The sequence below is a fragment of the Amblyomma mixtum genome, chromosome 5 (genome assembly GCF_055824585.1).
Source record: "Amblyomma mixtum isolate Tamu chromosome 5, ASM5582458v1, whole genome shotgun sequence".
NCBI classification, from domain to species: domain Eukaryota; kingdom Metazoa; phylum Arthropoda; class Arachnida; order Ixodida; family Ixodidae; genus Amblyomma; species Amblyomma mixtum.
The window spans coordinates 65,342,673-65,367,525 of NC_143016.1; the positions used below are offsets into that span (position 1 = coordinate 65,342,673).

General features: G+C 44.9%; 2 protein-coding genes across 3 annotated transcripts; one reads left to right on the forward strand and one right to left on the reverse strand.

The window, feature by feature from the left end:
• Positions 1-3,920: 3,920 nt before the first annotated feature.
• Positions 3,921-9,498, reverse strand: LOC149342474 (transcription initiation factor TFIID subunit 9-like). 2 transcript variants are annotated; one of them, XM_089544868.1, is made up of 6 exons: positions 9,238-9,498; positions 9,012-9,148; positions 8,793-8,924; positions 7,326-7,392; positions 6,780-6,977; positions 3,921-4,237 (listed from the first exon to the last, which is right to left on the reverse strand). In XM_089544868.1, exons 1-6 carry the CDS (start codon positions 9,353-9,355, stop codon positions 3,942-3,944), a joined length of 948 nt encoding a protein of 315 aa, XP_089400994.1. In that variant the 5' UTR covers positions 9,356-9,498; the 3' UTR covers positions 3,921-3,941. The 2 variants fall into 2 exon arrangements, with proteins under 2 accessions (XP_089400994.1, XP_089400995.1); XM_089544869.1 differs by having other exon boundaries at positions 6,780-6,938; positions 9,238-9,497.
• Positions 9,499-9,895: 397 nt separating this feature from the next.
• On the forward strand, positions 9,896-16,053 carry LOC149342475 (sepiapterin reductase-like). The gene is made up of 3 exons (XM_089544870.1): positions 9,896-10,636; positions 11,445-11,591; positions 15,188-16,053. The coding sequence occupies exons 1-3, from the start codon at positions 10,081-10,083 to the stop codon at positions 15,310-15,312; spliced, it is 828 nt and encodes a 275-aa protein (XP_089400996.1). The 5' UTR covers positions 9,896-10,080; the 3' UTR covers positions 15,313-16,053.
• The last annotated feature ends 8,800 nt before the right edge of the window (positions 16,054-24,853 follow it).

The window sequence follows — 24,853 nt, forward strand, 5'->3', positions numbered from 1 at the left end:
GAAAAGCATAGACGAGGGGCGTTGAAATGACAACAGGAGACATCCATTTTGACGAGAAAGACGCCAAGCAGCGCCGTCATGTAGCACGCGAAATTTTTTCGACGATGTTCATTCCTAATGCGCTTCAAGGCGCCTTGCTACCTCTGACGTTTCTTTTTTTCAGGAATTTTGTTTTTTTTTAGGAAAGGCACAGTAACGCTTTCACATCTCAATGGACACCTCAACCATCCCGATGGTAGCAACTGCTTTGTGTGGCACTTCTGAATTGATTGATTGAACAACTTTAACTTCCATGAGAAACTTTGCTCCCCGCCCTCGGCACGCAGGCCTGGGAGACGTGGAGTTGCGCATTCGCAGTTAGAGGCTGGCTGGCTGGCAGTCCTTGACTGGTAGCGGCCTCTTCCGCCAGATGGATTGGATGGATGGAGAGCCCCTCTCGCCCCACAGTGTGTGCATCCTACATGCGACCTCAGCTCTGGGTAGACGTGGTACGCCCATACTAGTACACTCTACCCATACCGGGTTTATAAATGTATTAGTATGTAGCCGCCTCCACGTGACGGCTTCGATTTACAATTTTGGGTCTGGTGGGGGTGCCAGACTAGGTCCCAATTTGTAATAATGGTAAATAATTTCCCCGCAATTTTGCAGACGCTCCTCTTTCCCCCAGTGCTCGGGGGGCTCTACGGCTACCACGGTGTACCACCGTGACGGCTACCCAGAAGTAGAGAACCCGGGCTAGCTCGTGAGCCGCCTCGTTAATGGGGACGGCGGTGTGTGCGGGTGTGCAAATTAGCTGAACTTTCCTATCCAGCGGTTGCTGGCTTAGGATCTTGGCCGCTTCCGGCGAGATCCTGCCTCTTCCAAAATTTTGCATGGCAGTCTTACTGTCGTAAGGGGGATAAATGAGGGAGTGAAAGAAGAAAGGAATAAAGAGGTGCCGTAGTGGAAGTCTCCGGAAAAATTTCGACCACGTGGGGATCTTTAACGTGCACTGACATCGCACAGTACACGGGTGCCTTTTGCGTTTCGCCTCCATTGAACATAGCCGCCACGGTCGATGGTGGGGTTCTTGAGGACATGCCTATGTGATATGTATGTCTTATAGGGTTGGGGTGTCGCGTACCATAGACATTTGTCTTCGTAAAGTGCTGAGGGCGATGTAAATAGTGTAGATTGGTATAAGATTTTCTTTGAAGACGCCATAGGAGGCAGGAGTCTTCCGAGGAGAGGGAGGGACGAGGGAGAGCCATGTGGCGAAGCGGGAGGATGGGGGGTATAGGGCAGGAGGTGGTGGTCCTTACCGATCCTTACAAGCACTAGATGGAGATCACTAGTTTGGGACCCCAATGGCGGTGGCCGCCGCCCGGGCGCGCCCGACTATAGGCTTGTTGGGTCTGTAAGTCGTGGCAGCCGAGCAGGGTCGCCTTCCAGTCCTCCTGAGTTGGGTTGGGGGAATGGCTGGATTGGAGGGGCAGGGCTACACCATGTGATAGGTACGTGTCCGAAGACACCGCACTACAGTGCGGGCAGCTACCGCTAAAGGAGGAGGGGATGGACCCGCTCGGTATAGAGGGAACACAACACGGCTCCGCGTGGCTGCGCACACACGAAGCACTATTGCGACTAGAGTGTTCTGTAATTGCGACCAAGCCGGTAGCAAACCCGTGCAAAGGGGCAAATGACACGAAGCACCACATCGAGGTCCCTCTTCTAGTGCGCCACTCTGGATTGATTTACGAATGGGTTAAATGCAATGGCACTCCGCAGGTACGTGGCTACGCGGAGCCGTGTTCCCTCTAAGTGTGATTGACCCTGTACATTCTCAAGCTAAGGTGTCCGCCTGTTATATATGCGATAGCACTTTTCCGCACCTGTGAAGCCCTGTCCAGCTATGAAGAAGTTTTGGTGAACGTGTTAAACATGTCTACAACGTTCGAATATCACACGTCTTCACAGTTTTTTTTTTTTTTCATGGCCAACTGTAGTTGACAGTGCTCAGGTCCGGACTCTGTTCTGTGATCGGCAAAGTAATTTGCCAAACAGGAAACACCTAGCTTGGATTATTAACCTGTTCGGAAAGATAGATCGATCCATGTTTTCTGATTAGTTGTAGCCGTGTTTGTCGGGGTCATTCAAGAGAAGCCGCACTTTTTTTCCAAGTGTTCCTTTCAGTGTTCTTTCATGGTAGGATCGCAGTCACCCGCTGCGCCCTGAAAATCCCGCGGGCATGTCATTTTTTGCTGTCACCACTTCGTCGTGCTCTCCAACCTCTCCCTCTACTACACGAACGACGTACCCTCTGTATCGTTCAGCTAGGTTACAGCCTTTCACCTGGCTCCTTCACTAGTCAGCCCTTCCCCTTCCCGAGATGCATGGGAGGCAGCCCTGCTCAACTGCTTGGGGCTGGAGTCTCAAAGCGCTCTAGTCCAACGGGAGCGAGTAGCGGCCTCGTCGGATCGTCCAGCGGGGTCCAGGACTATAACTACTCCACCATAACCTATGTAAAGGGCCATTTTTGCCTGCGAACTCTCCTTTCACTTAATAAAAGGTTTTCACCTCCACCACCATGCAGCGACGCAGCGCAAGACAGAGCAACGGCGCCGCCGCATGTGCACATGAACACGCACAGTGGCCTCGTCTGAACGAGTCAGTTTTCAGTGTTCTCTCTTGGCATCATCGCAGTCAGTTGTTACCCTGTTTTCAAAGGCGCAATAAAATGGCGCTATAAACGTCTGACTCGACAACGTGCGTTGGAGAAGGCCAAGAAAAAAGCAAATGTTCTGTGGGGGAAGAAAATGAAAAGACGCAGTAAGTGTGAAACTCCTGGTGCCATTAAGCCTGAGGACATCATCATCATCATCAACTCCTGGTGGCAGCGAGGCTAACAGCGCAGGTGGCGAGTGGAAGCGCGCGGTGGCGCGCCATTGGACCGAACGGGTTATGTTCACCAGGCACACGGTGGTACGGTTAGTCTGCATATGGTGGGTGTGTGCTATCTATATGTCCGTCAAGTGGGCGGTCTGGAGCAAAAGGATATGTACGACTCTTTGCTCAAAGGAAGACCAACCACCACGTTATCCAGAGGTCTTTATCATGTGGTGAACTGCCAACTTCCCACGTAGGGATCACGCATTTCAAAATAGGTGTACAATTTTCTCCAAAATTTGGAGATAAAATGACCTGATGTTCGCTAATCAGAATCAAATTTTATTAGTCATTTAGTTGATGAGTACAGATTGATAACCAGGAGGAGGTCCCACAGTCAATGACTGAAGGGTGACCTCCTGTACCTTGTGCTGATTAATAGAATGCGCTGCATTTTAGAAATGAAAGGCGGCACTGAACTGGAACATAATAACACAGTTGGAGACACTGAACACAAACTTTGAAAAATGAAGGAAAGTAATGGTCAACTAATGGCTTTGAGGTGTTTTAGTGTCTTTTAAAATTATGTAGTGTACGTGAAATTTTTATGTTCAGAGGTAAGGTTCTCCATAATGATACTGATGAAACAGTTTGCTTACCATAGTACAAACTTTGGGCAGGAGCATCCTAGTGCACATAAATCGGCCCCAAGAGATACTCTGATGTTGAAACAGCCCAGCAACAGGCAGGAGTTCACAAGCAGTAAACACCAGTGCCTCAGCTCACACGGAACAGGTAGAGGTAATTAATCATCATTCTGACATGGGTTCGAGGCTCCGGGGCTTGCAGATGTCCGCACGTGCTCGGCATAATGCACACTCTGCTACCTACCACTGAGGCACAGAGACATACGAATGGCAACAGATGGGTCATCCGCTGTTAGCAGCGGTATCTGCTGCCACAGGCCTAATGCTGCTCAGCCATCAACATGCAGTGCCTTCAAAGTATGCAGATCTGTGTTGTGTGATACAAAGACATGCAAAGGCAACACAGAGCAAAGAGACATTCAGAATTTATTCGTTTGCATCATAATCATCATCCTCTTCACGTTTCCTTTTCTTTTCATTGATTTCAGTGGGTGCCTCGGTTTTAATATTGATGATTGGCTGAGGCATAGGTGGCTGAGATGTAGGCTCTGTGGTAGCGACAGTAACGGCGGCTGTGGTCGTGACAGTTTCGGGTGTTGGGGCCACTGCTGCTGCAGCTGTTGTGGCAGCTGGAGGCACAGGCTGTGGAGCAGCGCTTACTTGCACGATCGGCGTGGGCACTGCAGATGATGACACTGGTGTGCTCACAGTGAGAGGCGGACCTGCAGTCATCAGAAATTGGCAGATAGCTCCCAATTCAACAGCATCGAGGAGTGCAACATTGGTATTCAACCAGCAGTGAAACAAAAATGATGGCATGCAGCAAATGAAAGGCTATACGACAAATTGGCCCATTGTGCGCGTGCATGCACCAAACATTTTAGAGACTGGATACCATATGCAAGGCTGATACCTGGCTGCCACCGTAGCCCTGTCAATACTGGCAACACAAATCTACGTGCCCATGGGGGACTCTGCAACACTCCTAATTTTGCTTCCAAGTAGGTACCACAGGTGATCACTCAATGCAATTTTGCCTTGCACATTTTGAACCGCTGCCCAGAGATCAGGCTAATGAAAAGTAAATGGCAGCCATTTTCGTATCTAACATTACACAGAACCATAGACAGGATCTCAAATTTAGTTTTGTTAACTGTGGACCAGTCTGGCTACAATTCGATCCTTTCTTTCTGAACACTGAAGCAAGAATTTAATTTTGGGTCGTATCAATCAATCAGAGTCATCATCAACTACTAACTTTTGGAATGCCCTTGAACATGTCATGGAAACACTATCATTTGAAGATTACAATGTTATAATTGTGGGTGATATCATTAACTTTCATGATGTCTCATCCTTGAGTTATGTTAATTATTCCGGTTGCTTTGGCTATGAATACTTGATACCCCTTCTAACACAATGTACTCACAGTGGTTCAAACACACTAACTGACCACTTATTATCTAATTTTGTATGCCCGTGAGATGCACGTGCTTTATAAAATGATATTACAGACCACTATCTAATTTTTTTCACTTTAACTCTTCTTGATTTAACATCGCCCTATTTTCCAAAACTGTGCTCATTAGAAAAATCTTCTATTCAACTATTCAACTGATATAGCACTTATTTTTCTAACAGAGCAACTAAAAAGGCAACTGAAGATGGGGAATGTGCCGTCTTTATATTCATAGATTCATCTAATGTGTTCCATACAATTAACCACTCCATCCTTTTAATTAAATTCAAAGCAATAGGAATTACAGGCCCTACTTTAATCTTACTTTACAATAACTTACAAGGTTGAGATCAGGTTGTTAGTATTTGAGGCGTTTTTTGAAAGGTAATAACATTTAATATAAGCGTACCACTGGGATCTACAGTCGTACTGCTTCTCTTTTAAGTTTACGTTAATGACCTGCCTAACTGTCTAACATCCACTAACTGCATACTATACGTGGATGACATCGTAATCTTTAACGCCGACAACTGCACCACTTCTCTAGTTAGCAAAGTGAACTACAACCTCACTAATGTTTTGATTTGGTGTTAACTGAATCAGCTACATGTGAACCGCACAAAGAGCTCGCATCTATCACAGCTTCATCCAACTCCTTCCATTTCAGTTAATTATCACTCAGTTCTCGCTAGCAATTTTTGTACATACTTAAGAATTAAATTAGACTCCAATATCAAGTTTCACCATCATATAGCTCAAATAAAAAGAAAACTGTTTACGGAAGTAGTGTTCCAGGCAAATCTTATTCTTTCTTTTCCAGTACTACCCCTATGTCACTTTGCCATGTATTGATTCATTCTCATAATCACTACGGCATATTGTCATGGGGCAACACTTACAGTGCTCCCTTATCATAACTACAAACCCTTCAAAATTGAGCGATTAGAGCATTAACCCTATATGAGTATAACACTAATGCAATACAACCTTGCATGAAAATCATATTTTGCCTGTTTCTATACTTGTAGCATACAATCTTGGCTATTAACATACAGGCAAACTCTTGGTGTTGTTCTGTTCAGGCTGAAAAATAATCAGATTCCAGTGACTCTCATTTCTAATGAATTCCTCTTCAATACGAACAGAATGAGATTTGCAGTAAATCATAACCTATTTGCCCAAGTTATGGACTAATTATGAAAACAAACAGTTCTTTTTCATCCTTTTCTTTTCAGAACACGCTACTATCTACCTTAAACAAATGAAGATACAAAGGTTTAACTCAGAGCTCAAGAATTCCTTGACATCGAGGGACAATATGATAAGGTTCTAGAGTCTTTCTTTCTTCCTGTCTAGAGCCTTTATTCTGGTTCTGTTGTGAGCTTGAGTGTCATACTTTACATTTCTGCCTGCTTTTTTTTTTTGTACTGACACATAATTTAGCGCAATGTTGTAATCCTGCTGACTCTTTTTAAGAAATCTGGGCATTTATGCATCATGTACAAGACTTCTAATTGCCACTGCGTTATTTGTTAACCTTTTGTCAATGCTGTGTTTTGTTTCTTTCTAAGTATAGCAAGTTATCGGCATGATGACAACGCAACCGTTTACCAGCTATCATTAGCAATGAGTAATTACTCCCTTATTATATTTAGCACAACAATGTCTAACAAGCCATAGACAAGGAAACCAAATAAAGTTTGGTTCATTCATAGAAATCACGCTGGACCAGACCAGCAATCAATGTAAAGCAGAACTAATAAATATATTTTGTTCAATCAGAAATTTTGTGCGAGAGCACTCACGTTGAGAGAGTTTTATAATGGGAGTTGGATGCGTCTTGTTGGCTGTGGTGGGACGGGACACAATTGTTACCGTTGGCGCAGACGCTGGCTTGCTGACCACAGCCAGTGTGGCACCCGTCTTGCTGCTCAGGCTCAGTGCTGGTGCAACTTTTGGTAGGCCTGTAAGAAAGACATGAGGTGTCCTTGGCATGCCATTTACTGGCATGCGTTTGGCCACACAAACAAGTTAATGCAAGGGAAAAAAACAAGACCAAAGCCATGCTACACTCACTTCCCTCTTTTACTGGGTCACAGTTTGAGTCCAGAGAAACGAAACTCAAAGATTCCAACTACTTCAGTGTTCTTCTATCTCTTTGCTTAGTTTGAATATTGACAGATACTCATTAAGACATGGTCACATAATGTACCATGACTTAAGCTCAAAAGGCTGCTCATGCTTCATATTTTGCAGTTCACTAGAACAATGCATGCCAGTAAAGTTAAAGCAATATCTTCAGCCGAGTAAAAAAAACGACCCATAAAAAGTCCAAAGTACCATTTGCTCACCTGCAACACTGTTTCCTTGCATAGAAGTTAGTCCAAGCTGTGGCGGCAGGCCAACCTGAATCCTTGGCTGTTAAAAAGGCACATAAAAATTTTTTTGGCTGGCCCTCCTTGTTATAAATTTTGGGGCAAACAATGGGATACAGCTGGAAGAAACTGTTCACTTCAATGCTGGCCAAAACATTTGTTATAATAATCAATTCTGCCTTCTTGGAAGCCGTAAAATGATGCCCGTACTCTTTAGTTTTGGGTACTTCAGTCTGGCATTGCTTTTACTATCTGGTGGCTCCTATTATTCCAGCTACCATCATTGCAGAAAACGTTCAGAGGCACACTGTAGCCAAACAAAGTATGCATACTACTGCACACCGGTGGCAGTTGCTGTGTTTACAGTGGCTCTGTATAACGCGCTTAGGAAAACTCCACCCAGGTGGATCACAGCATTCACTTCCCTATTTGGACTCTACATCTTGGGATATTACTCAAAACATAGCGAACAAATATTACTGACTTGTTCATCTATTCAGCTTTTTCCTGCCACCAACTGTTAGCCATCCAGCCTCATTAGCTTAGCAAAGTGGCACCTGGCAGATGCAGTGGTCTCAAGTTTGAGCCTTGCCCAAACAGAAGGGGGAAACAAGCTGTTCCACCCATGTAGCACACATGAGTTTTGCACATGAGTGCTTCGCAGTGAGGAGACAACGTCAGCAAACCTTAGAAGCTACAAGACTTTTTACGGTTAAGTTAATTGTAGCCAACGTGTGCGATTTCTTCCATGTAGTAATTACCGGCTCTAACTTTATGATTAAGAGTAACTGAAACGGGCATTTCCATAATAGTAGTTGCACAATGCAAAGGAGTGACTGGTGGTAATGATGGCTGGTCAGCAAGGCTTCACTATTCCTCTCAACTTGCGTACAACCATGCAGCAAGGGTATAATGTTTACAAAGGCTTGCAAATGAAAAATGCGGAAAATGCTAAAACGTGTTGGCTTTCATGTTTCTGATTAATGTGCACACTACTTGCTTTAGTTTTGCTGACTTTTAGCACTGCATATATAAACATTCATTTCAACATTTGCCAGTTCACAGAGGATAGCACTTGGCTGCCTAACCTTGGAATTGCTTAAAACAGGATGGCTGTGGTAGACGAAACTTGCCCTTAAAATACCTCACACAAAGAGGCATAATAACGTCCGTTTATGGAATACAAGCTAAGTTCTGTCTACAATAAACAAAACAAAACACAAACGTGATGTTTAAACCTCGAGCATTAATATCCCATTAAGGTGTTGAAAACGTGCTCTAAAAATAATTTAGCGGAGTTGTCAACCCAGATCAGCCACACACAAGTAGGCACGTATAACTATTTCAAGACAATTTGAAACTAACTGCTAGTAAAGAATAAATATAACATAATTTGTACTAAGAAAGGTACGGTCGTTGCTTTAAGTCTGACACTCAACTTACCTTCTTCGCCGACTTCAGTCGGTAGTTACAAGCGGTCAGGCTGTACCTATCTGGAGGTAGACGGGGGCCAGCATTGGCTTTTATGAGTGGCAGTGGCGTACTGTTTTTCTGGCGCGCGATTTCCATCAGCAGCTGCAAGTACAAGCAACAAGACTCGGGTAAATGGCATTCACGCGAATCCACTTCTATGTTCCAGCGCTGACCATGCCAAGAACGTACGTCTCTGGGCGGCGGCGATGTGAAACTCTTGTCCGCTTGCATTTGAATAGCCAAGCGCACGTCGTCAACGTCAACAACTCTCTTCTTAGCATGAGCTGAAAATAACCTGGCGTCGTCCAGGATGTTCGTGACATAACCTGATAAAGAATGGATGAGGAAATGATCAGATGGGAAACACATTCCGACACTTTTCCACAACTCGCTGTTTTTCGAGATGACAACTCACGATATGTGAACTCCAGCATTTGGTTTATGACTCTAGGTTCGTATTCGGCAATACCCATGTCCTTTAGTATTGCGCTCATGACTTGAGCATCCTTCGGTGTGCTCTTTGGAGCCGCCATGGCATGAGAGTTAGATCACCAACACGAAGATTAAAACGGAGAACTGTGCGCACTAAAGTTAGAATTCCACAGCTCTGGTTCACAACAGCAGCTTGCTGAACACACAAAAACGAACGGCGGCCATTGTTGTTTTACTGATGCGTGGATTCAGCTGCAGGGTGCGCCGCAGTAGAGAAAAACAAAACTGATGATGATGATAATGAAAGAATAAAATTGTTTTCTTTTTATGCGGCCTCTGACCTCTGAGATGGTAAACCGGTAAATACGCGAGAATAAAAAAATATAAATGAGCAGAAAAACTATCGGAGAGCATGGGCGACTTCGTACATAAAGTTTATGCAAGGTTTATGGCTGTGCGTGGGCAAATGAGGCTTCGTCAGTTCTGTCGCAAAGTTTGTAACATTAGTTCAAACGTTCAAAAGAGCATTTTGTGGTCAAGTTGCGAAAAATTAGATCTTGGGGTTTCGAACAAACTGCACCGATAAAGCGCCATCACGCCATTCTGTTCTTTCTGTTACGACGAGGCGTTGGCAGCGCTGCGGCCATGGCTGCGGCCATAAAAAAAAAAAAAAAAAAAACTGAGATCATGTGGTAGGGTTCAACGTCTTTCAAAACATGAGATAAGTGCTACTGCGCTACTCGCGAACTGCATTCTCGACGCGACGGTAGTTGACTGCTGTCGTACCCTCATTGCACCGAACCCAACGAAACGCATTCAACTCCTGATGTCTGAATCAACAGGTGACACCAAGAGTCGCTGTGCAGGCGTCTTCTGGGGCAAGAAGTATTATGTGATAATAACTGGAGCCAGCGCTGGAATAGGCAGGGCGATAGCAGTAGCCTTCTCCAAGGAAGTCGCCGAAAACTCGGTGTTTGTAATCACCGGTCGCAACTCTGAAAGGCTGGATGAAACCAAGCGCCTTGTTGGTGAAGTTGCTCCGGGCGTGCAAGTGATCTCAAAAACGACGGACCACTCGAAAGCGACTTTTGAAGACTACAGAAAGCTCATATCGGACACTTGGGCGAAGATTTCAGGGGCCGATGGTGTTGTATTGGTTCACAATGTAGGCACACTCGGCGATATCCAGAAGTATGCAATCGCCTACACTGACGAGAAGGAAATTGACGATTACTTTCACCTCAACTTGACTTCTGTTATGACGCTGACCTCTGCATTTCTTGAAAAGTTTCCTAGTAGTTCCACCGTACCTAGGGTCATTGTCAACATTACATCACTTGCGGCTGTTAAGGCGATGGCTGGCACGGCACTTTATTGCACTGGTAAGAAAAATTGCGCAGCTCATGCCTTAGGGGACTCTTGAGTTGCTACATAGGACGTCACAATTGCTATTTGCTTTCATTTCAGTAAATTAAATGCTGAAAAAGGGTCCACATTGAAGATGTGATAGCTGATATTTACTCAGATATATGTTGTTTTAACCTACAGAGGAGGCTATTCGGTACTTATTTGCTGTTAAGGTTATGCAGGCATTGCCACTGCAGCTTTAGTATGATAACTCAGCTCATTTTTCATGCTGCGGTCATTGCAGTACAGCCATAAAAGGCAACATGTGATATGTGGTGGACCCTGTGCGAAACTTGCACTTTGCACTAAAACGTGATCTCTTCTTAGTGAAAAGCGCTTCTTCATTTTGGTACGGCCTGACCTCGTGGCTTCAGTTATGTGCAGTGCTAGAGATTTCTAGAGCCACGGTAGTGGCGGACGACTTCCCTGCGTACAGCTGCTACACGTTGCATTTGCAACGGGAGGATTTAGTGCAGCCCTACTGAGCCACCTGCTAGGTGGTGCGTGCAAGGCATAAGGCTTGCGTTACAAGTTTCCAGCATTACACGTAACTTTGCCTTAAAAACGGGCTTTGTTGCCATAATAAAGGGGTTTTCACAAAATACTTCACTTTATGATTTTACCTAGTGGTGACCCAGCTAGTATGGTTGTGTGGTAATGCACAGTTCTTTCAATGTCTTTTGTTGTCTGCTCTGCTGTTATTTCTGAACAAAGTAGGCACAGTGTATTTACGCATATTTTGTTACCAAAGACTCGCTTTTTGTTTTGATTATGAATTTCCAGGGAAAGCTGCTCGGGAGATGTACCTCAATGTCATCGCAGCGGAAGATCCATCGCTCAGTGTTCTGCACTACTCACCTGGCCCCGTAGATACAGCCATGCATCACGAGTTGCGCCGTGGAGTAAAGGAAGCTGCTACAGTGGCATACGGTAACAGTAACGGGCATAGGGGTTGTCACATGCTTCATTTCCACTTAGTACATGGTGTGCTACAATATGAATTTTATCAGTTCAGAAGGGCTCACTTTTGTTAGTAAGGTTAAAATAGTCATAAATAGTGGTGAGGTTAATCTGCTTAAAGATTGTGCTTACTTGTGAGCCAATTAAAGAAAAGAAGCAGAATGTATATTGTGCAGCTCATTTATTGGCGACATGAAGTTGGCATTACGAAGAAAGTTGGCTGTTCTTAACCTGTGGGGATTGCAGCGCTTATGCTCCTAGCGGCATGAATGCAGCTTGGTTGCAGTATCCAGAAGATGTGAAATAAAGGGGGCACTATAAAACACGTGCTGCTGATTTAGATTCTCCTGGTCAGTATAGGTATTGGAAGCAGGCAACTTTATCCTCTTATTTTTAGCGCAGCAGCATTAAGGCTCCCATTTTGCAGAAAATCCAGTGTCGGCATTGTGAGTGAAAAATCCCTGAAGAGGCAACCTAGCCGTGCCACCTAGGTCACGTGACCTCCTTGTGGCGTCATCACAACCTGCTCGGTGGATAGTGAGCAAACTGACCACCGTGACAGGTAGCAGTTAGTGAATTGGTCTTGAGAGGTTGCTCGGGAAGAGCAACCTGGTTCGCACAGGCCCCACCAGTGGCAGCACTTGCCATCGCATGGTAGTGGCGCGTCTCTTAACTGCTGCGCCGCTGTGCAAAGGGTGGTATGAAGACTCCCAGGTATCTGTGAATGTAAAGTCATGAATGACCAATTCCATATGTATGGGCATTAACCCATTAACACTATCACGACATGCCCTTAACATGAAGGTTTAATATTCCCTCCAATTTTTTGTTCATCATTTTTCATTATACTGGGTACAACTGTGGTAGTTTGCTATGATAAATGCAACTTTTACTATGCTGGGCTGAACTTTCTACTTGATACAATGCTATTCATGGCCTTACGTTGTGAACTGCACGTGCACTGTGATTTAACTGTCAGTACTCTCAACTTCTGAAGGCATGGCATTGGAGGGAAAGAAGCAAAGCCAAAGTCAGCTTCGCAGGATGCACCAGTGTGCCTGCTTGAGGCATTCAACATTGTGTCTTTTCTTTGGTGAAACATGATTAACCAAAAAAATTATCCTGTGATCTCCAAACTGATCATTTGTTGCAGTGCACATTTTTCCCCCAAACTGCCTACATCTATCTCTATGTCACTGTGTTGCTCTTAATGTAGTCAGCGCTGCTCAACTAAATGGTTGTAATGAATTTTTTGTTACCAGAAACCTTGGCTACTGATGGCCAGGCTTTTCTTTAAGTAGTGTAAGAAAAAATTCTTAAAAATGTAGCTTACTTTGTGTAACCTACAAGAGACAAAAGCTGAAGTAGGCTTTCTATATTTCAAGCCTGGATGCTCCTCACTACGATCTAATCCTTAGAAGTTTAATGCATATAAACTACTTGATGTGTCTTTACCGTATAGTGCAGTTGCCTAAAACAGCTATTGTTTCTTTCTTGAAACTTTTAAATCGGGGAGTGGGGGAGCTTTGTGCCATGAGTAGCTAGCCATAGTATATGCTCGGAAGTTATGGATTACACTGTATAGGTTCATCAGACATCCAAGACTGAGGAACCTTTTTTTTTTTTTAAGAATGTAAGATTATTCATGATAGAAAAGGAGCAAGTGTAAGAAACTTTAAATGCGCATTCTATGTGTTTGCCTCTCTCATTGAGCGCAATAGGACCAACAGCTGTCATTGGGACAGAAGATCTTTCCTTCTGTTGCTAAACTCTAGTGCTCAATTACTGAATAGAGCTATTACTGAATAGAATACCACTTTGTCACATTTCCTGCGTACTCAAGGCAAAATAGGTGCCAGAATGCTGGGCCGAATTTCAGGACCTGGTTGCAAACGACTTCCACTGTGCTTCCTCCTGGAGCATGTTTGTGTTTCACTGGTTGATCAAGGTTGTGTTTATCTGTGGCAGATTTGGTCACTCAGTTGCGGATTGAGTTCCTTCGTTCCAAAAAGGTGCAGGTTAGTTCCCGGCCATGGCGTTCAAATTTTGATGGAGGTGAAATTCTAAAGGCCCGTGTACTGTGCGATGTCAGTGCACGTCAAAGAACCCCAGGTAGTCGAAATTTCCGGAGCCCTTCACTGTGGCATCCCTCATAGCCTTAGTCGCTTTGGGACGTTAAACCCAGTAAACTATAAAACCAAATTGATCAGCAGAGTGCCATTACACAAACGTCCTTTCAATGCTTTTTCACTTGCGTTAAAGCTTAATGTTTCATGTGACATTCTGCAGATATCTGCAGAGATCTAGTAAATTAGCTTGCACCAGTTTAATCGTGCAGACCAAATAAGAATTTCAATCAAGAAATTGTTTGTGGTCAACCTTCTGGCCTCTGCCTTGATCTTTATGTTCTCTTTTTCGTCCAAATAAGTTGAGGGCATTGATGAAATTAAAAGCAGAAAAATGATAACAACTAGTGTGTTCCCTTAAGGCATGGCTCAAACTAATCAAATGCAAGTGCACTTACGAAGAGTGTCCCATACTAAAAACGCACTTAGCACAGCTAAACGGCGTAACATAAGTGCACTCGCCAAAGTGTGCAATTGGGTCAGAATGTGCAAGTACTCAGCCTTGACGGGAGTCACCTTTTGGGCATAAAATGAATACATAACTAAGTGCTTATAAAAGTTGATTCTACTTGTTAGATATATTTTTTTATTTCTCCAATGGTTTTCTGATAGTGACCAGCAAAACTACGCCTCACAAAATCGTGCTGTAGTCTGTTGCGTTTTTTGCTGTCCGGATTCTGGATGTGCTAGGAGCTTGTCTTTACTTGCTACACTACAGTTGAACCTCACTATAACGAAGTTGAAGGGGCCCGGCAATTACTAAAGCTCTAACTTTGTTATAGACTGTATTGACTGAGCTTCCAAGGGGAATTGTCATTCCTTTGTTACGTCCATTATCTCGTTATAAACCATTTTGTTATAACAAGGGACTGTATTACCATAAAACATATTTAATGTGGTCGTGGCCAAAAATAAGTTATGCTCATTTTTATGTGCTCTGCTGCTCTAAACAAGCATAATTCTGAAGGTTACACACACAAATTGCCATTTTCAAAAATTTTGTTTTTAGCCAGCCGCCATTTGCGTAACTATGAGCCCACTGTGCTTTCCTGCTTAGCACCGCACTGCATAAAGTGCTCTTGAAAGGCTGAAGTGCACTCTCCGTAAGTGCAGCTTATTTTGTGTGCTTGACAGGGGTATAAGTTATTGAGCCACACATGACTGACACTATTAGTGACAGTGTGGTTTATAAAATAAAAGGACACTATCTCAGAAGCCAAATTTTCATATGAGAACACTTCCTTGTAAGGCTTCCTTTTCTTCGTGGGAAGTAAAATAAGTTTACCATGCTGATAAGTTTGTTCTTTTTAGTAGAGGATGCACATAGCTTGTGTCAGTAAATTGTAGACATTAATTTCGGGAGATATCATTTGATGATGTGATTACACACACTCAATGAAGCTATTACACTGCTTTTCATCTGTGATGCTCTGCTTTCAGGTGCACGAGATTCGGGCATGCTTTTAACACCAGAGGCCACAGTTCTTCGCCTGGTTCAGGTTCTTGGTGCTCAGGAGTTCAAGTCTGGCGATCATGTTGATTATTATGACCGAAAGGCCTGTTGAGATAGTTTGTTGGGGTGGCATTATCTTTTTCTTTTCTTGATGTTTCGCTTTGCTGAGCATTTTGTTCAAGGCAAGTATGAACAGTTGTCATCCACTTGATACAGAGATGCAGACTATGACACTGCCCTTTTTAAAATTTGTAGATCAATAAATTCATGTACCATGTAAACCGAGCTATGACTGCTGGAAATTATTAGTGGAGACCTTTGAGGCATGGCATGATTTTACATGTGTGCATAAAAGGGAAGCTTAAATTATAGGCAACCTTTAAATAATGTGCATTCTCTTAGTAGAAAAAGTTGCAGTGGTGAGCTTCATTCCTCTGTTTTGTCATTTTGGCAAGCTAGCTCATTAATTTGCATGATGCATTGGCAGGATCTTTTGCTTTTATGGTTTTATATTTGCACACTCAAAGGCCATGCATCTCATTTAAGAAAATGTGAATTTACAGAAATGCAGGGACAGGCCTTAAGGTCATTACTCTGATACTATGGCAATTTCGTTTACTTATATGGCAGCTTTGAGAGCATATGACAGCTTTGAGAGCCATGTTTGTCATGCAACTTGCATTTCTTAAGTTGTGTTTGGAATGCATTTTTGATGCTGTGCTTTTGTCATACCGATGTCATAACGCTTTTATTTTGTGTGTGTACTCATAGGTGTGTGTGTGTGCTGATGTTACCAATAAACATATTCTATGGTGCAGCAGTACTTGCAGCCTGCAGTGCTAGGTGAAAATGAGTGGTGTGTTGGAGTTTCATTTTCTTTGTGTCTGTCTCTGTACGCTGGTTTCTGCATTGAACCCCCGATAAATCTACCAGCTTGCCATCCTTGTAAGCTGAGGTTTCGAAGCTCTTACTGAAGGGGAAAGTGGAAAGTCATTATCCACTGTCTGCAGACCTCTGTGGCGGCACACACTGTACGCAGATAAAATTGAGGACCAAAAACCACAACCTGTACTTGCAGGGGCTGTTTTCTTCTCATTGCAGGGGTTGTGAAGGGGGAGTGGGGGTACAGCCAAAGACATCTGTAGCCTAGTGTTTATGCTTTGCTTTCAGTTGTTTTCCTTATTGGCTTATAAATATGTAAGTAAATATGCAAGCCATTTCAGATGCTAATGTTTATTGCATATGATTGGCAGGCGACTGCTGGAGAACAGAGATGCATTGCAATGTTTTTGAGTGTGGCAATAACTTTAGAACAGGCTTTTGTGTACTGCAGGACTACAAAAAACATTGTAGCTATGTGTGGAAAAGGTAGCACCGCACATGAAAAAAATTGCAAACTATTACGTCACTTCCTAATGCGAAATTTGAGCGCAGCTCATCAGCTGTTTCAGCTTATTGACAGATTGAGGCAAAGAATTCGAGTAAGACGCGTGTACAATTACAGACAACTTGTTGTTTTTGCACACATTTTCCTCCTCCAAGAAACACTCCACTAACACTTGTCAATTGTTATGAAGGAAGCTTTGTGGTCGGAGAAATAGATGGATATATGCTCAACTTGCTCCACCAATGCCTGGTTCTCAAAGGCGAGGTCTATGCAAGCATTTCGCGAGGTTGTCACAGCCATGGGAGGTCTTGTGAGCCAAAGGAACAGGATGTTCTCCAGTATAAGTGGCAAGAGATTCCTGTTTGTCTTTATATATATATTAAAGTCTACACCCACCTTACCACCCTGGCGCGAGTTCACTCACCATTGTTAGTGCTAACGCATGCAGCCCACATCTCTCTCTCATCACCCACCTACCTATAAGCGCGATTCCGGCGTCCACTGACCCAGGAAGCCAGTTATGCGCACAACGTTGTCAATGGCAACGCATGCAGCGCACATCTGTTCCAAGAGGGCAGTTATGCGTCTTTCCTTTGCTTTCCAAGCTCCCGGCCGCTCCACTGGTTTGGCAGCTTCAAGCACGACTAAGGTGTCCACTGCTGGTTACAACGGCGACGCCGCGAAACTCAACGGGCGCCAAAGAGCTGCGCTCTAAAATGAAGCTGTAAGTATGCAGTGGACAAACTTAAACCTCAATCCATTGAATGTTATCATTGTTTGCAAAATTATTGTTAAATTTTTGTGTGACAATGACCGTGTGGACGTACGAGACTACTTCAAGCGACTTTCACCCAAGTGTAGCGTGAGGGAAGGATCCTGGGGCACTGGCGATACGCACATGCCTACTTGTAAAAATTCATTGACTGAAGGGAAGATCTTGCACTAAAGAATGGTAGGGTTTTAATGTAGTTAAAGTGAGTAGGTCGTGCGAAAGCTCTTGAGGCAACAACGCTTCAAAGGCAAAGGTTGAAGGTTGAGGCTTCACACATGTATACCTCGAGTTTTTCTTCTTTGCCAGTGAAGTAGCGCTTTCGCGCTCAGTTCTATTTTTTTCATGCACAGACACAAAACACGTGACGGGACGGGCGCCGACTCCAAGCATTACAAGCATGGCGCGTACCGCTACCGCCCGTCGCCATTACGCATGTCACAGTCGGACTGGAGCAGTGGCGGCAAGGGCGTCCGCAGAATTTTTTGCAGGGGGGGGCCCCATTGGTTGTTGGCGCCGGAGGGGGGGGGGGGGGGGGTATGTTCGTAGCAAAAAGGCACTATTTGCGGAGTAAATTTATTTATTTATATATAAATAAAAAATAAGTGAAATACACACATGAAATAAAAATTACAAACAGCAAATTAAAGCGTGGCTAGGAGAGATACATTGGAGTTTATCAACGAAGAAACAATTAAAATTAATAAAAAATGGAAAGATACTGTCACTTCGTGGAGAAAAGTGCTCAGTCTTGCTGCATACGGGTTCTCGACTCACCCGGATTGATGACCAGCACACAGCACAATATCGTCACAAACACGCAACTACTGTCACTCAGTCAGTCTTCCTTGAACAGCAACTGTAGACGCCTCGGATTTTTCTGGGCGAATTGCGTGATTACACGGGTGATAAATTCATTTCTGTACTTCATTACACGCTCTCGGTGCACACTCATCACACACATTGATTGGAAAAACGGTTGAACGGGTACGTTGAAAACAAAAGATGACTATATATACAACGAAAACTTATTTACAAGATAAATGCACGCTCGCAGCTTCATACACCTCGCTCCATCTTGCTCGCGCATCCGCACAGCCGAGCAACGGCACACACACTGCTCGCCGCTCGTCGTTTTCTCGTCCGCTGTCTTGGTTGTTCTCAGCTTCGTTGACAACCGGCCACTAAAACACCGAAGCACAAACACAGAGGCGCGCACACGTGCAAGGGTTTACTTCCGCGCGACTTCCAAGGGGAAGGGACACTCGCCACTCCGGTCGGAAAATTTGTTTTGTGTTTTTATGGTGTTCAGTGCCCCAAAACGACTCAGGCTATGAGGGACAAAGTAGTACAGAGTTCCGGATAATGTCGACCACCTGGGTCTCTTTACCATGCACTGACATCGTACAGTACACGGGCGCTGTTGTGATTTGAGGCCCAGCCAGAGGTGACAGGCGAGCCAGGCAGGCGCCATCGGGCTGCGTTGACCAAAGGCGCTGGTTTTCAGAGAAGACGCAAGGAACGCTGGTGTGGGGGCGCCTCTGGAGACTGCATCGCCGTGAACAAAAGGAGCTAATCCCCTTTGCCGAAGATTCTGAATGCGGCGCTTCTACCGAACTGCGCTCTCCCGCGGATCGGAGGAGACAGCGAGCGGCGGCGGCGCCAACTCTTCGCCCGCTTGCCCCTGAGCAGCCCGACAAAGCGGGGGTGGACACGGCTGATTTGTCCTTCCCTCCTGAAGATGCCCTGTGCACTGTCTGCCTCCGTGTCGCTATCTCTCTAGAGATCAAAGAAACAGACACCCATCTCAAGACGGCTCGAAACACATGCTCGCCGGTGCCGCTGTATGTCTGCAACAGGTCGCCCTTCAACAGAGCTAACGACGGCGTGGTTTGAAAACGGCGTAAAGACGCGTGCCCGGACGCGGCATTTCGCAGATGTGACCCAAAGCGTGGAAGCGGGGCTGCTTTTACCCTTTTGGCTGAGCGTACCACCGCCCCTGGCGTGCGGCCATCACTCACGCTTCGAGTGAGTGATTTTCCAGGGGGGTGCAGCCGCCCCCCCTTGCCCCCCCCTCCGGACGCCCATGAGTGGCGGCGCGCGCTTTGTGTACCCGCCGTCGCTTGAGTCCGGCCATGCGCATCTGTAGGTAGTCTCGAGGCGGCAAGTGTTCCCACAGATGCCTACGGTGCCTGGGTGGCTGCTCGCTAGTGGGACAGCCCTTGTACCAACCCGCGCCGCCGTACCTCGAGGCAGCATATGTTGGCCCCCACGCGCCGCTAGTGTACTGCGCGCAGTGCGTACATAGTTGTTTCACTTGTGGCAGTAATGCTCTGTTACTTTTGAGCGTGCATTATGCGTGATGCAGTCGCTCCGACTACACGGCATTCTAGCAGTTATGATGGAATGCTGTGTTTCCCAGTCACTGCTGTACTGAAAAAGGGTAGCGGTTATATTTGGTCTTTCTTCGTAGTCGCAATTTAGCTCAGGGTCGCCGAATTCTGTAGAATCATGCTGCATTCGTTGTACTGTTCACAAGGCGCCAAGCTGCGTGGATGACGTGCTAAATATAACTATGCGTAGTTAACACGCTCTTGTACGACATTCTCTGGGGTCCCTTTGTCTTATTACTGCACCATATGTGGAGAATTCCACGCAGTAATGACAAATTTCTCTTCCAAACAGTCCGACGCAACACTGCTCTGGGGTGAGCTGCTGAGGACACGCGTCTGAAACCAAATCGTCATATTTTCTCACCTGCTTCCCTTAAAAGGCCGATACACACGACGGTCCGTTCGCCCGCGGCCCGCGCACTACGTGTTCATGCGTCAGCACATTGAGGGGCGCGCTGTCGGCCGCCATCCATCCATCCATCCATCCATCCATCCATCCATCCATCCATCCATCCATCCATCCATCCATCCATCCATCCATCCATCCACCCACCCACCCACCCACCCACCCACCCACCCACCCACCCACCCATCCATCCATCCATCCATCCATCCATCCATCCATCCATCCATCCATCCATCCATCCATCCATCCATCCATCCATCCATCCATCCACCCACCCACCCACCCACCCACCCATCCATCCATCCATCCATCCATCCATCCATCCATCCATCCATCCATCCACCCACCCACCCACCCACCCACCCATCCATCCATCCATCCGTCCGTCCATCCATCCATCCATCCATCCATCCACCCACCCACCCACCCACCCACCCATCCATCCATCCATCCATCCATCCATCCATCCATCCATCCATCCATCCACCCACCCACCCACCCACCCACCCACCCACCCATCCATCCATCCATCCATCCATCCATCCATCCATCCATCCATCCATCCATCCATCCATCCATCCATCCATCCGTCCGTCCGTCCTTCTGGATGGTGTTGAGTCTGTTGACTATATACTTAGGTTGATGATGCGATGCGACGACGTATCGCTAATTCGTAGTTCCAAAGTAGTCTCTCGAAAGCATCAAGAAAAGCTTTAAAGGTGCACTGAAGAGGAATCTGAACTCGTCTTTTTGCCGTGGGAACTTGATCTACACGTTCCGAGCATTCTTAGAAACTGCTACTTATTGCCCTGTGTGGCCGATTTCCCTAATTAAATCGAATTAACGCCCGGCTCCCGCCTTTTTTTTTTAATTCTGCCTCGTACGGTGGGCGGAGTCGACCAACGCGGGGAGTGCCTTTCAGCCAGCTCCGTGGAGGCTTTGCTTTCGCTTCATTTTGTTTCTTAGGTTTCCGCGAATAAATAGTTCCATTTGCAGATAATATAACCGCAAAATAAGCCCGCAGAAATAAAAATACGCGCGGACTATTTGCTTCTACGGACTACTACGTATTACTCCGCCGATGGCAGAGCGGCAAGCCGCCACTGGACTGGGTGAAAGGCACTCCCCGCGTTGGTCGACTCCGCCCACCGTACGAGGCAGAATTCAAAAAAAAAAAAAAGGCGGGAGCCGCACGTTAATTCGATTTAATTAGGGAAATCGGCCACACAGGGCAATAAATCGAGGTTTCTAAGAATGCTCGGAACGTGTAGATTCAGTTCCCGCGGCAAAACGACGAGTTCAGATTCCTCTTCAGTGCACCTTTAAGCGACTGATTTACAAAGAAACTTCACAAAATCAGCCTTTGATAACCACTTCGTTTGAATCCTTTGTCTCCGCAAGGTTATTCTAACACAAGCCACCTTCCTCGCTTCCGCGGAACCGTCTGCTCCAGTTGCCAAGAGAATCTTAGTTTCTGTCTCACGTACTCGATCGATAGTTGTTGCGAAAGGCAACAGGTCTTTCATTGAGGTATAGGTCTGGGCTCGTTGGAAAACCAGGTTTGTCAAAGCGCGCAGAAAGGCATGGACGAGTGAACACGACAAACAAGTTCTGCTGTCATCAAAAGAAAAGAAGTAAGCTGTCTGACATGACTGCTCAGAAACATGCATGTCGAATTTTAATGACATGGCTGCGTGACGCCAACGAAAGGAAGCTTTTGTCCCCAGTAGAAGTTTATTTAAGAGCAGCACGAAAAGGATGGAAAATAAACCCATAAAGTTTAAATAAAAGAAGGAGCAAAATGCAGTGACGAGTGCTTCACATACTCGCTTACTAGCGAGAGGAGCTAAACAATATGGCTGTCTTAATGGGGAGCGCCGTTGTCAGGTTCTGAAAAAAGCGCTCGGCAAATTTACGGCGTTTAGCCGGGCAAGTTTATGCGTACTTCCCCTACTGTGTCTTTCTCTGTTCTGCGGTATTTCCTCTCACTGCCTCAGAACTACCAAAACGGGCCACAGTACACCGCACCATTATACAGAAATGGATACAGTCCAGGTCAGCGACGACAGTACTGGCAAGATGCACTCGGTTTCTGGACCAGGGTCTTCTACAGAATAAGTGGCTTCAGCTTTGAGTAGAAATATTGCAGAAGAGGGGGAAATGCAGTTCTCTTGTTTTCCACTGAAATCGCTCTGACTTACTGCTTGAAATTAAGGAATTGTTTCAAACTGCTTTTGAAGAAAGTTACAGCTGGAGTGTACCCTTTGCCCTCTGCTCCGAAAAATAAAAATTTAGCGATGTCCTAAAAGTTCGATGGAGTCAGGCCCTTTTGCAGATGTGTTTTGCGCTGTGAGTTTTACGTGTGATGCTACATTATTTTCATTGTTCTTGTGCACGTTTGTATCCATACATGTTTTTGTAGAGCTGTGATTTTGGGTAAATGTTCCACACATTACATGAAATTTAATTTCAAGTTAAAAAAAAATCTTGCTTCATTGTGTTCCTTTTTTTCATGATTAAAACACGATTCGTAACAAGAAAATCTGAACAGTGCTTAACCCTTTGAGTAGCTATGTACACAGCTGTGTAAATGGCAGACTTGCAGCTTCTCAAAGTGCGCTATACTTAGAAGCGATTTCGTTTTTCAAGGCGAATTCACCCTCTTTCAAATCGCAAATAGCGTGCTTTTTTGTGTTAACTAGTGAACGCAGCAAAATATTATTTCTAAATGGATGGTCCTTCGAACCTCGACCTCCGCCATTTTCATGCAGACAGATTTAGCTACCAGCAATTTCTAGCGTCATGAGTGTCTTCTAAACAGAAATATGAGAGAAGCCAACAGCCACAGAAACCAAGGGGCACAGGGGATTTTTAATTTATTTATTTTGTGGTGTTGATCAATTTATAATATTACTGAATATATTATCGCTTAAAGCTAATTGATTAGAAAGAAATTTGACAAGTCCGGTATTGCCATTTTCAATCGTTGGTACAATGGCACTAAATTTTGTACGGGACTGTAAAAACTTGACCATGTATGTTTTGTTTTGTAAAACTAGAGAATCGCCTTTATTGAAGCGCAGATGTACTATTTAATGAAACAAATATTTTTCTCTATCGAAATAACGAGCGGACATTGATGCGGTTAAAACAAGTAGGACTGCATTAAAAATGCAAGAAAAAAACACGTTTGTTGATGACAAATATAAAATGGAGATAAAAATGTTGGCTTTGCGAGCAGCTTCCCCATTGAGCTCACTAAATTGTTTTTTACTCAGAAACAGTCGTGCATGTACGTTTGTATCAAAATCTGAGGAAGCAATCCTTAAAAAATTAATTCAGGAACCATATAAGGTTGCAGGAGAAGCATGAATCTTTAAAATTGGATTTTGATTATATTCTTCGCTAAACTCTCCTGTGAGCAGGTGGTTATATGTAATTTTGAAACAAAGCTCGATTTCCCAGTAGCAGCTGGAACGGCCTTTCACAGCTTACTTCTAAGCACATTAAAAAGAAAAACTACAAGAGAGAGCCCTCATCCATATTTGCAAGGGTGGAAGAGCGGGCTAGTTGGTAGTTCATCTTGGGGAAAAACACAGTGCCCTCTTAAGACAAGGACGAAGAAAGACAAGCCCCGCCGCGGTGGCTCAGTGGTTATGGTGCTCGGCTGCTGACCCGAAAGACGCGGGTTCGATCCCGGCCGCGGCGGTTGAATTTCTAGAGAAATTCTAGAGAAATTCTACTGTGCGATGTCAGTGCACATTAAAGAACCCCAGGTGGTCGAAATTTCCGGAGCCCTCCACTACGGCGTCTCTCATAGCCTTAGTCGCTTTGGGACGTCAAACCCCATAAACTAAACTAAACTAAACTAAGAAAGACAAGACGATACAGCGCTGTATCGTCTTGTCTTTCTTCGTCCTTGTCTTAGGAGTGCGCTGTGTTTTTCCCTCATCCATAACAGCTAGCCTCCAATTCCACCCTACAGTAAGGCAGGAATAATGAAACAGCAACTTCGTTTGCTTTGATAAAGTCACACGCGCGCAAGTAATGGCAGTAAATGCTTAATGCCTTAAATTTGTTAATGCCATTGTTTTCGGAGTTCGTGCTACGCGTCCAGATTTATTGCCATTATACGTACGTCACGATGGCGGTAACGCCTGCAAGCCAGTCAAATTTGCCTGATTATAAACAATGCTATTGAGGACAAATCCTCGCAGTGTTGTTCAGATGTAAAATTATGTATAAAAAATTATTTTCCAGGAAACGTTCCTTTCCTTGGTTTATAAGGAGAAAAAGCAGTCAAACTCGCTTCTCAGCACACAAGAAGAGAGTATCTGCCAGAAGTGATTGTAAAATGTCGCCGTTCGCATAAAAAATTCAGTAGAAGTTCTTCATATGACTGAAAGTTGTGAATACTCCATTTGCCTGATAAGAAGTTGTTAACAACGCTGCACGCTTTTCTGGGTGTGGAATGGAGTCGTGAGTAACCATTTCTCATGCGAAGGAGTGGCGAACTCAGTAAGTTGCAAATGGCAGTAAGGCTAATGCCATTAAAATTCTGTGCTTGGCACCGCGCGACACAAGATTTGTCCGTGTGGTATGGATATAAATGTTATTGAACTTCTCAAGTCATCTTTATGCTGTGTTGTTTCGCATATCCGGTGGCGTAACGTATTAAGTGGCCGTTGTTACAGAACA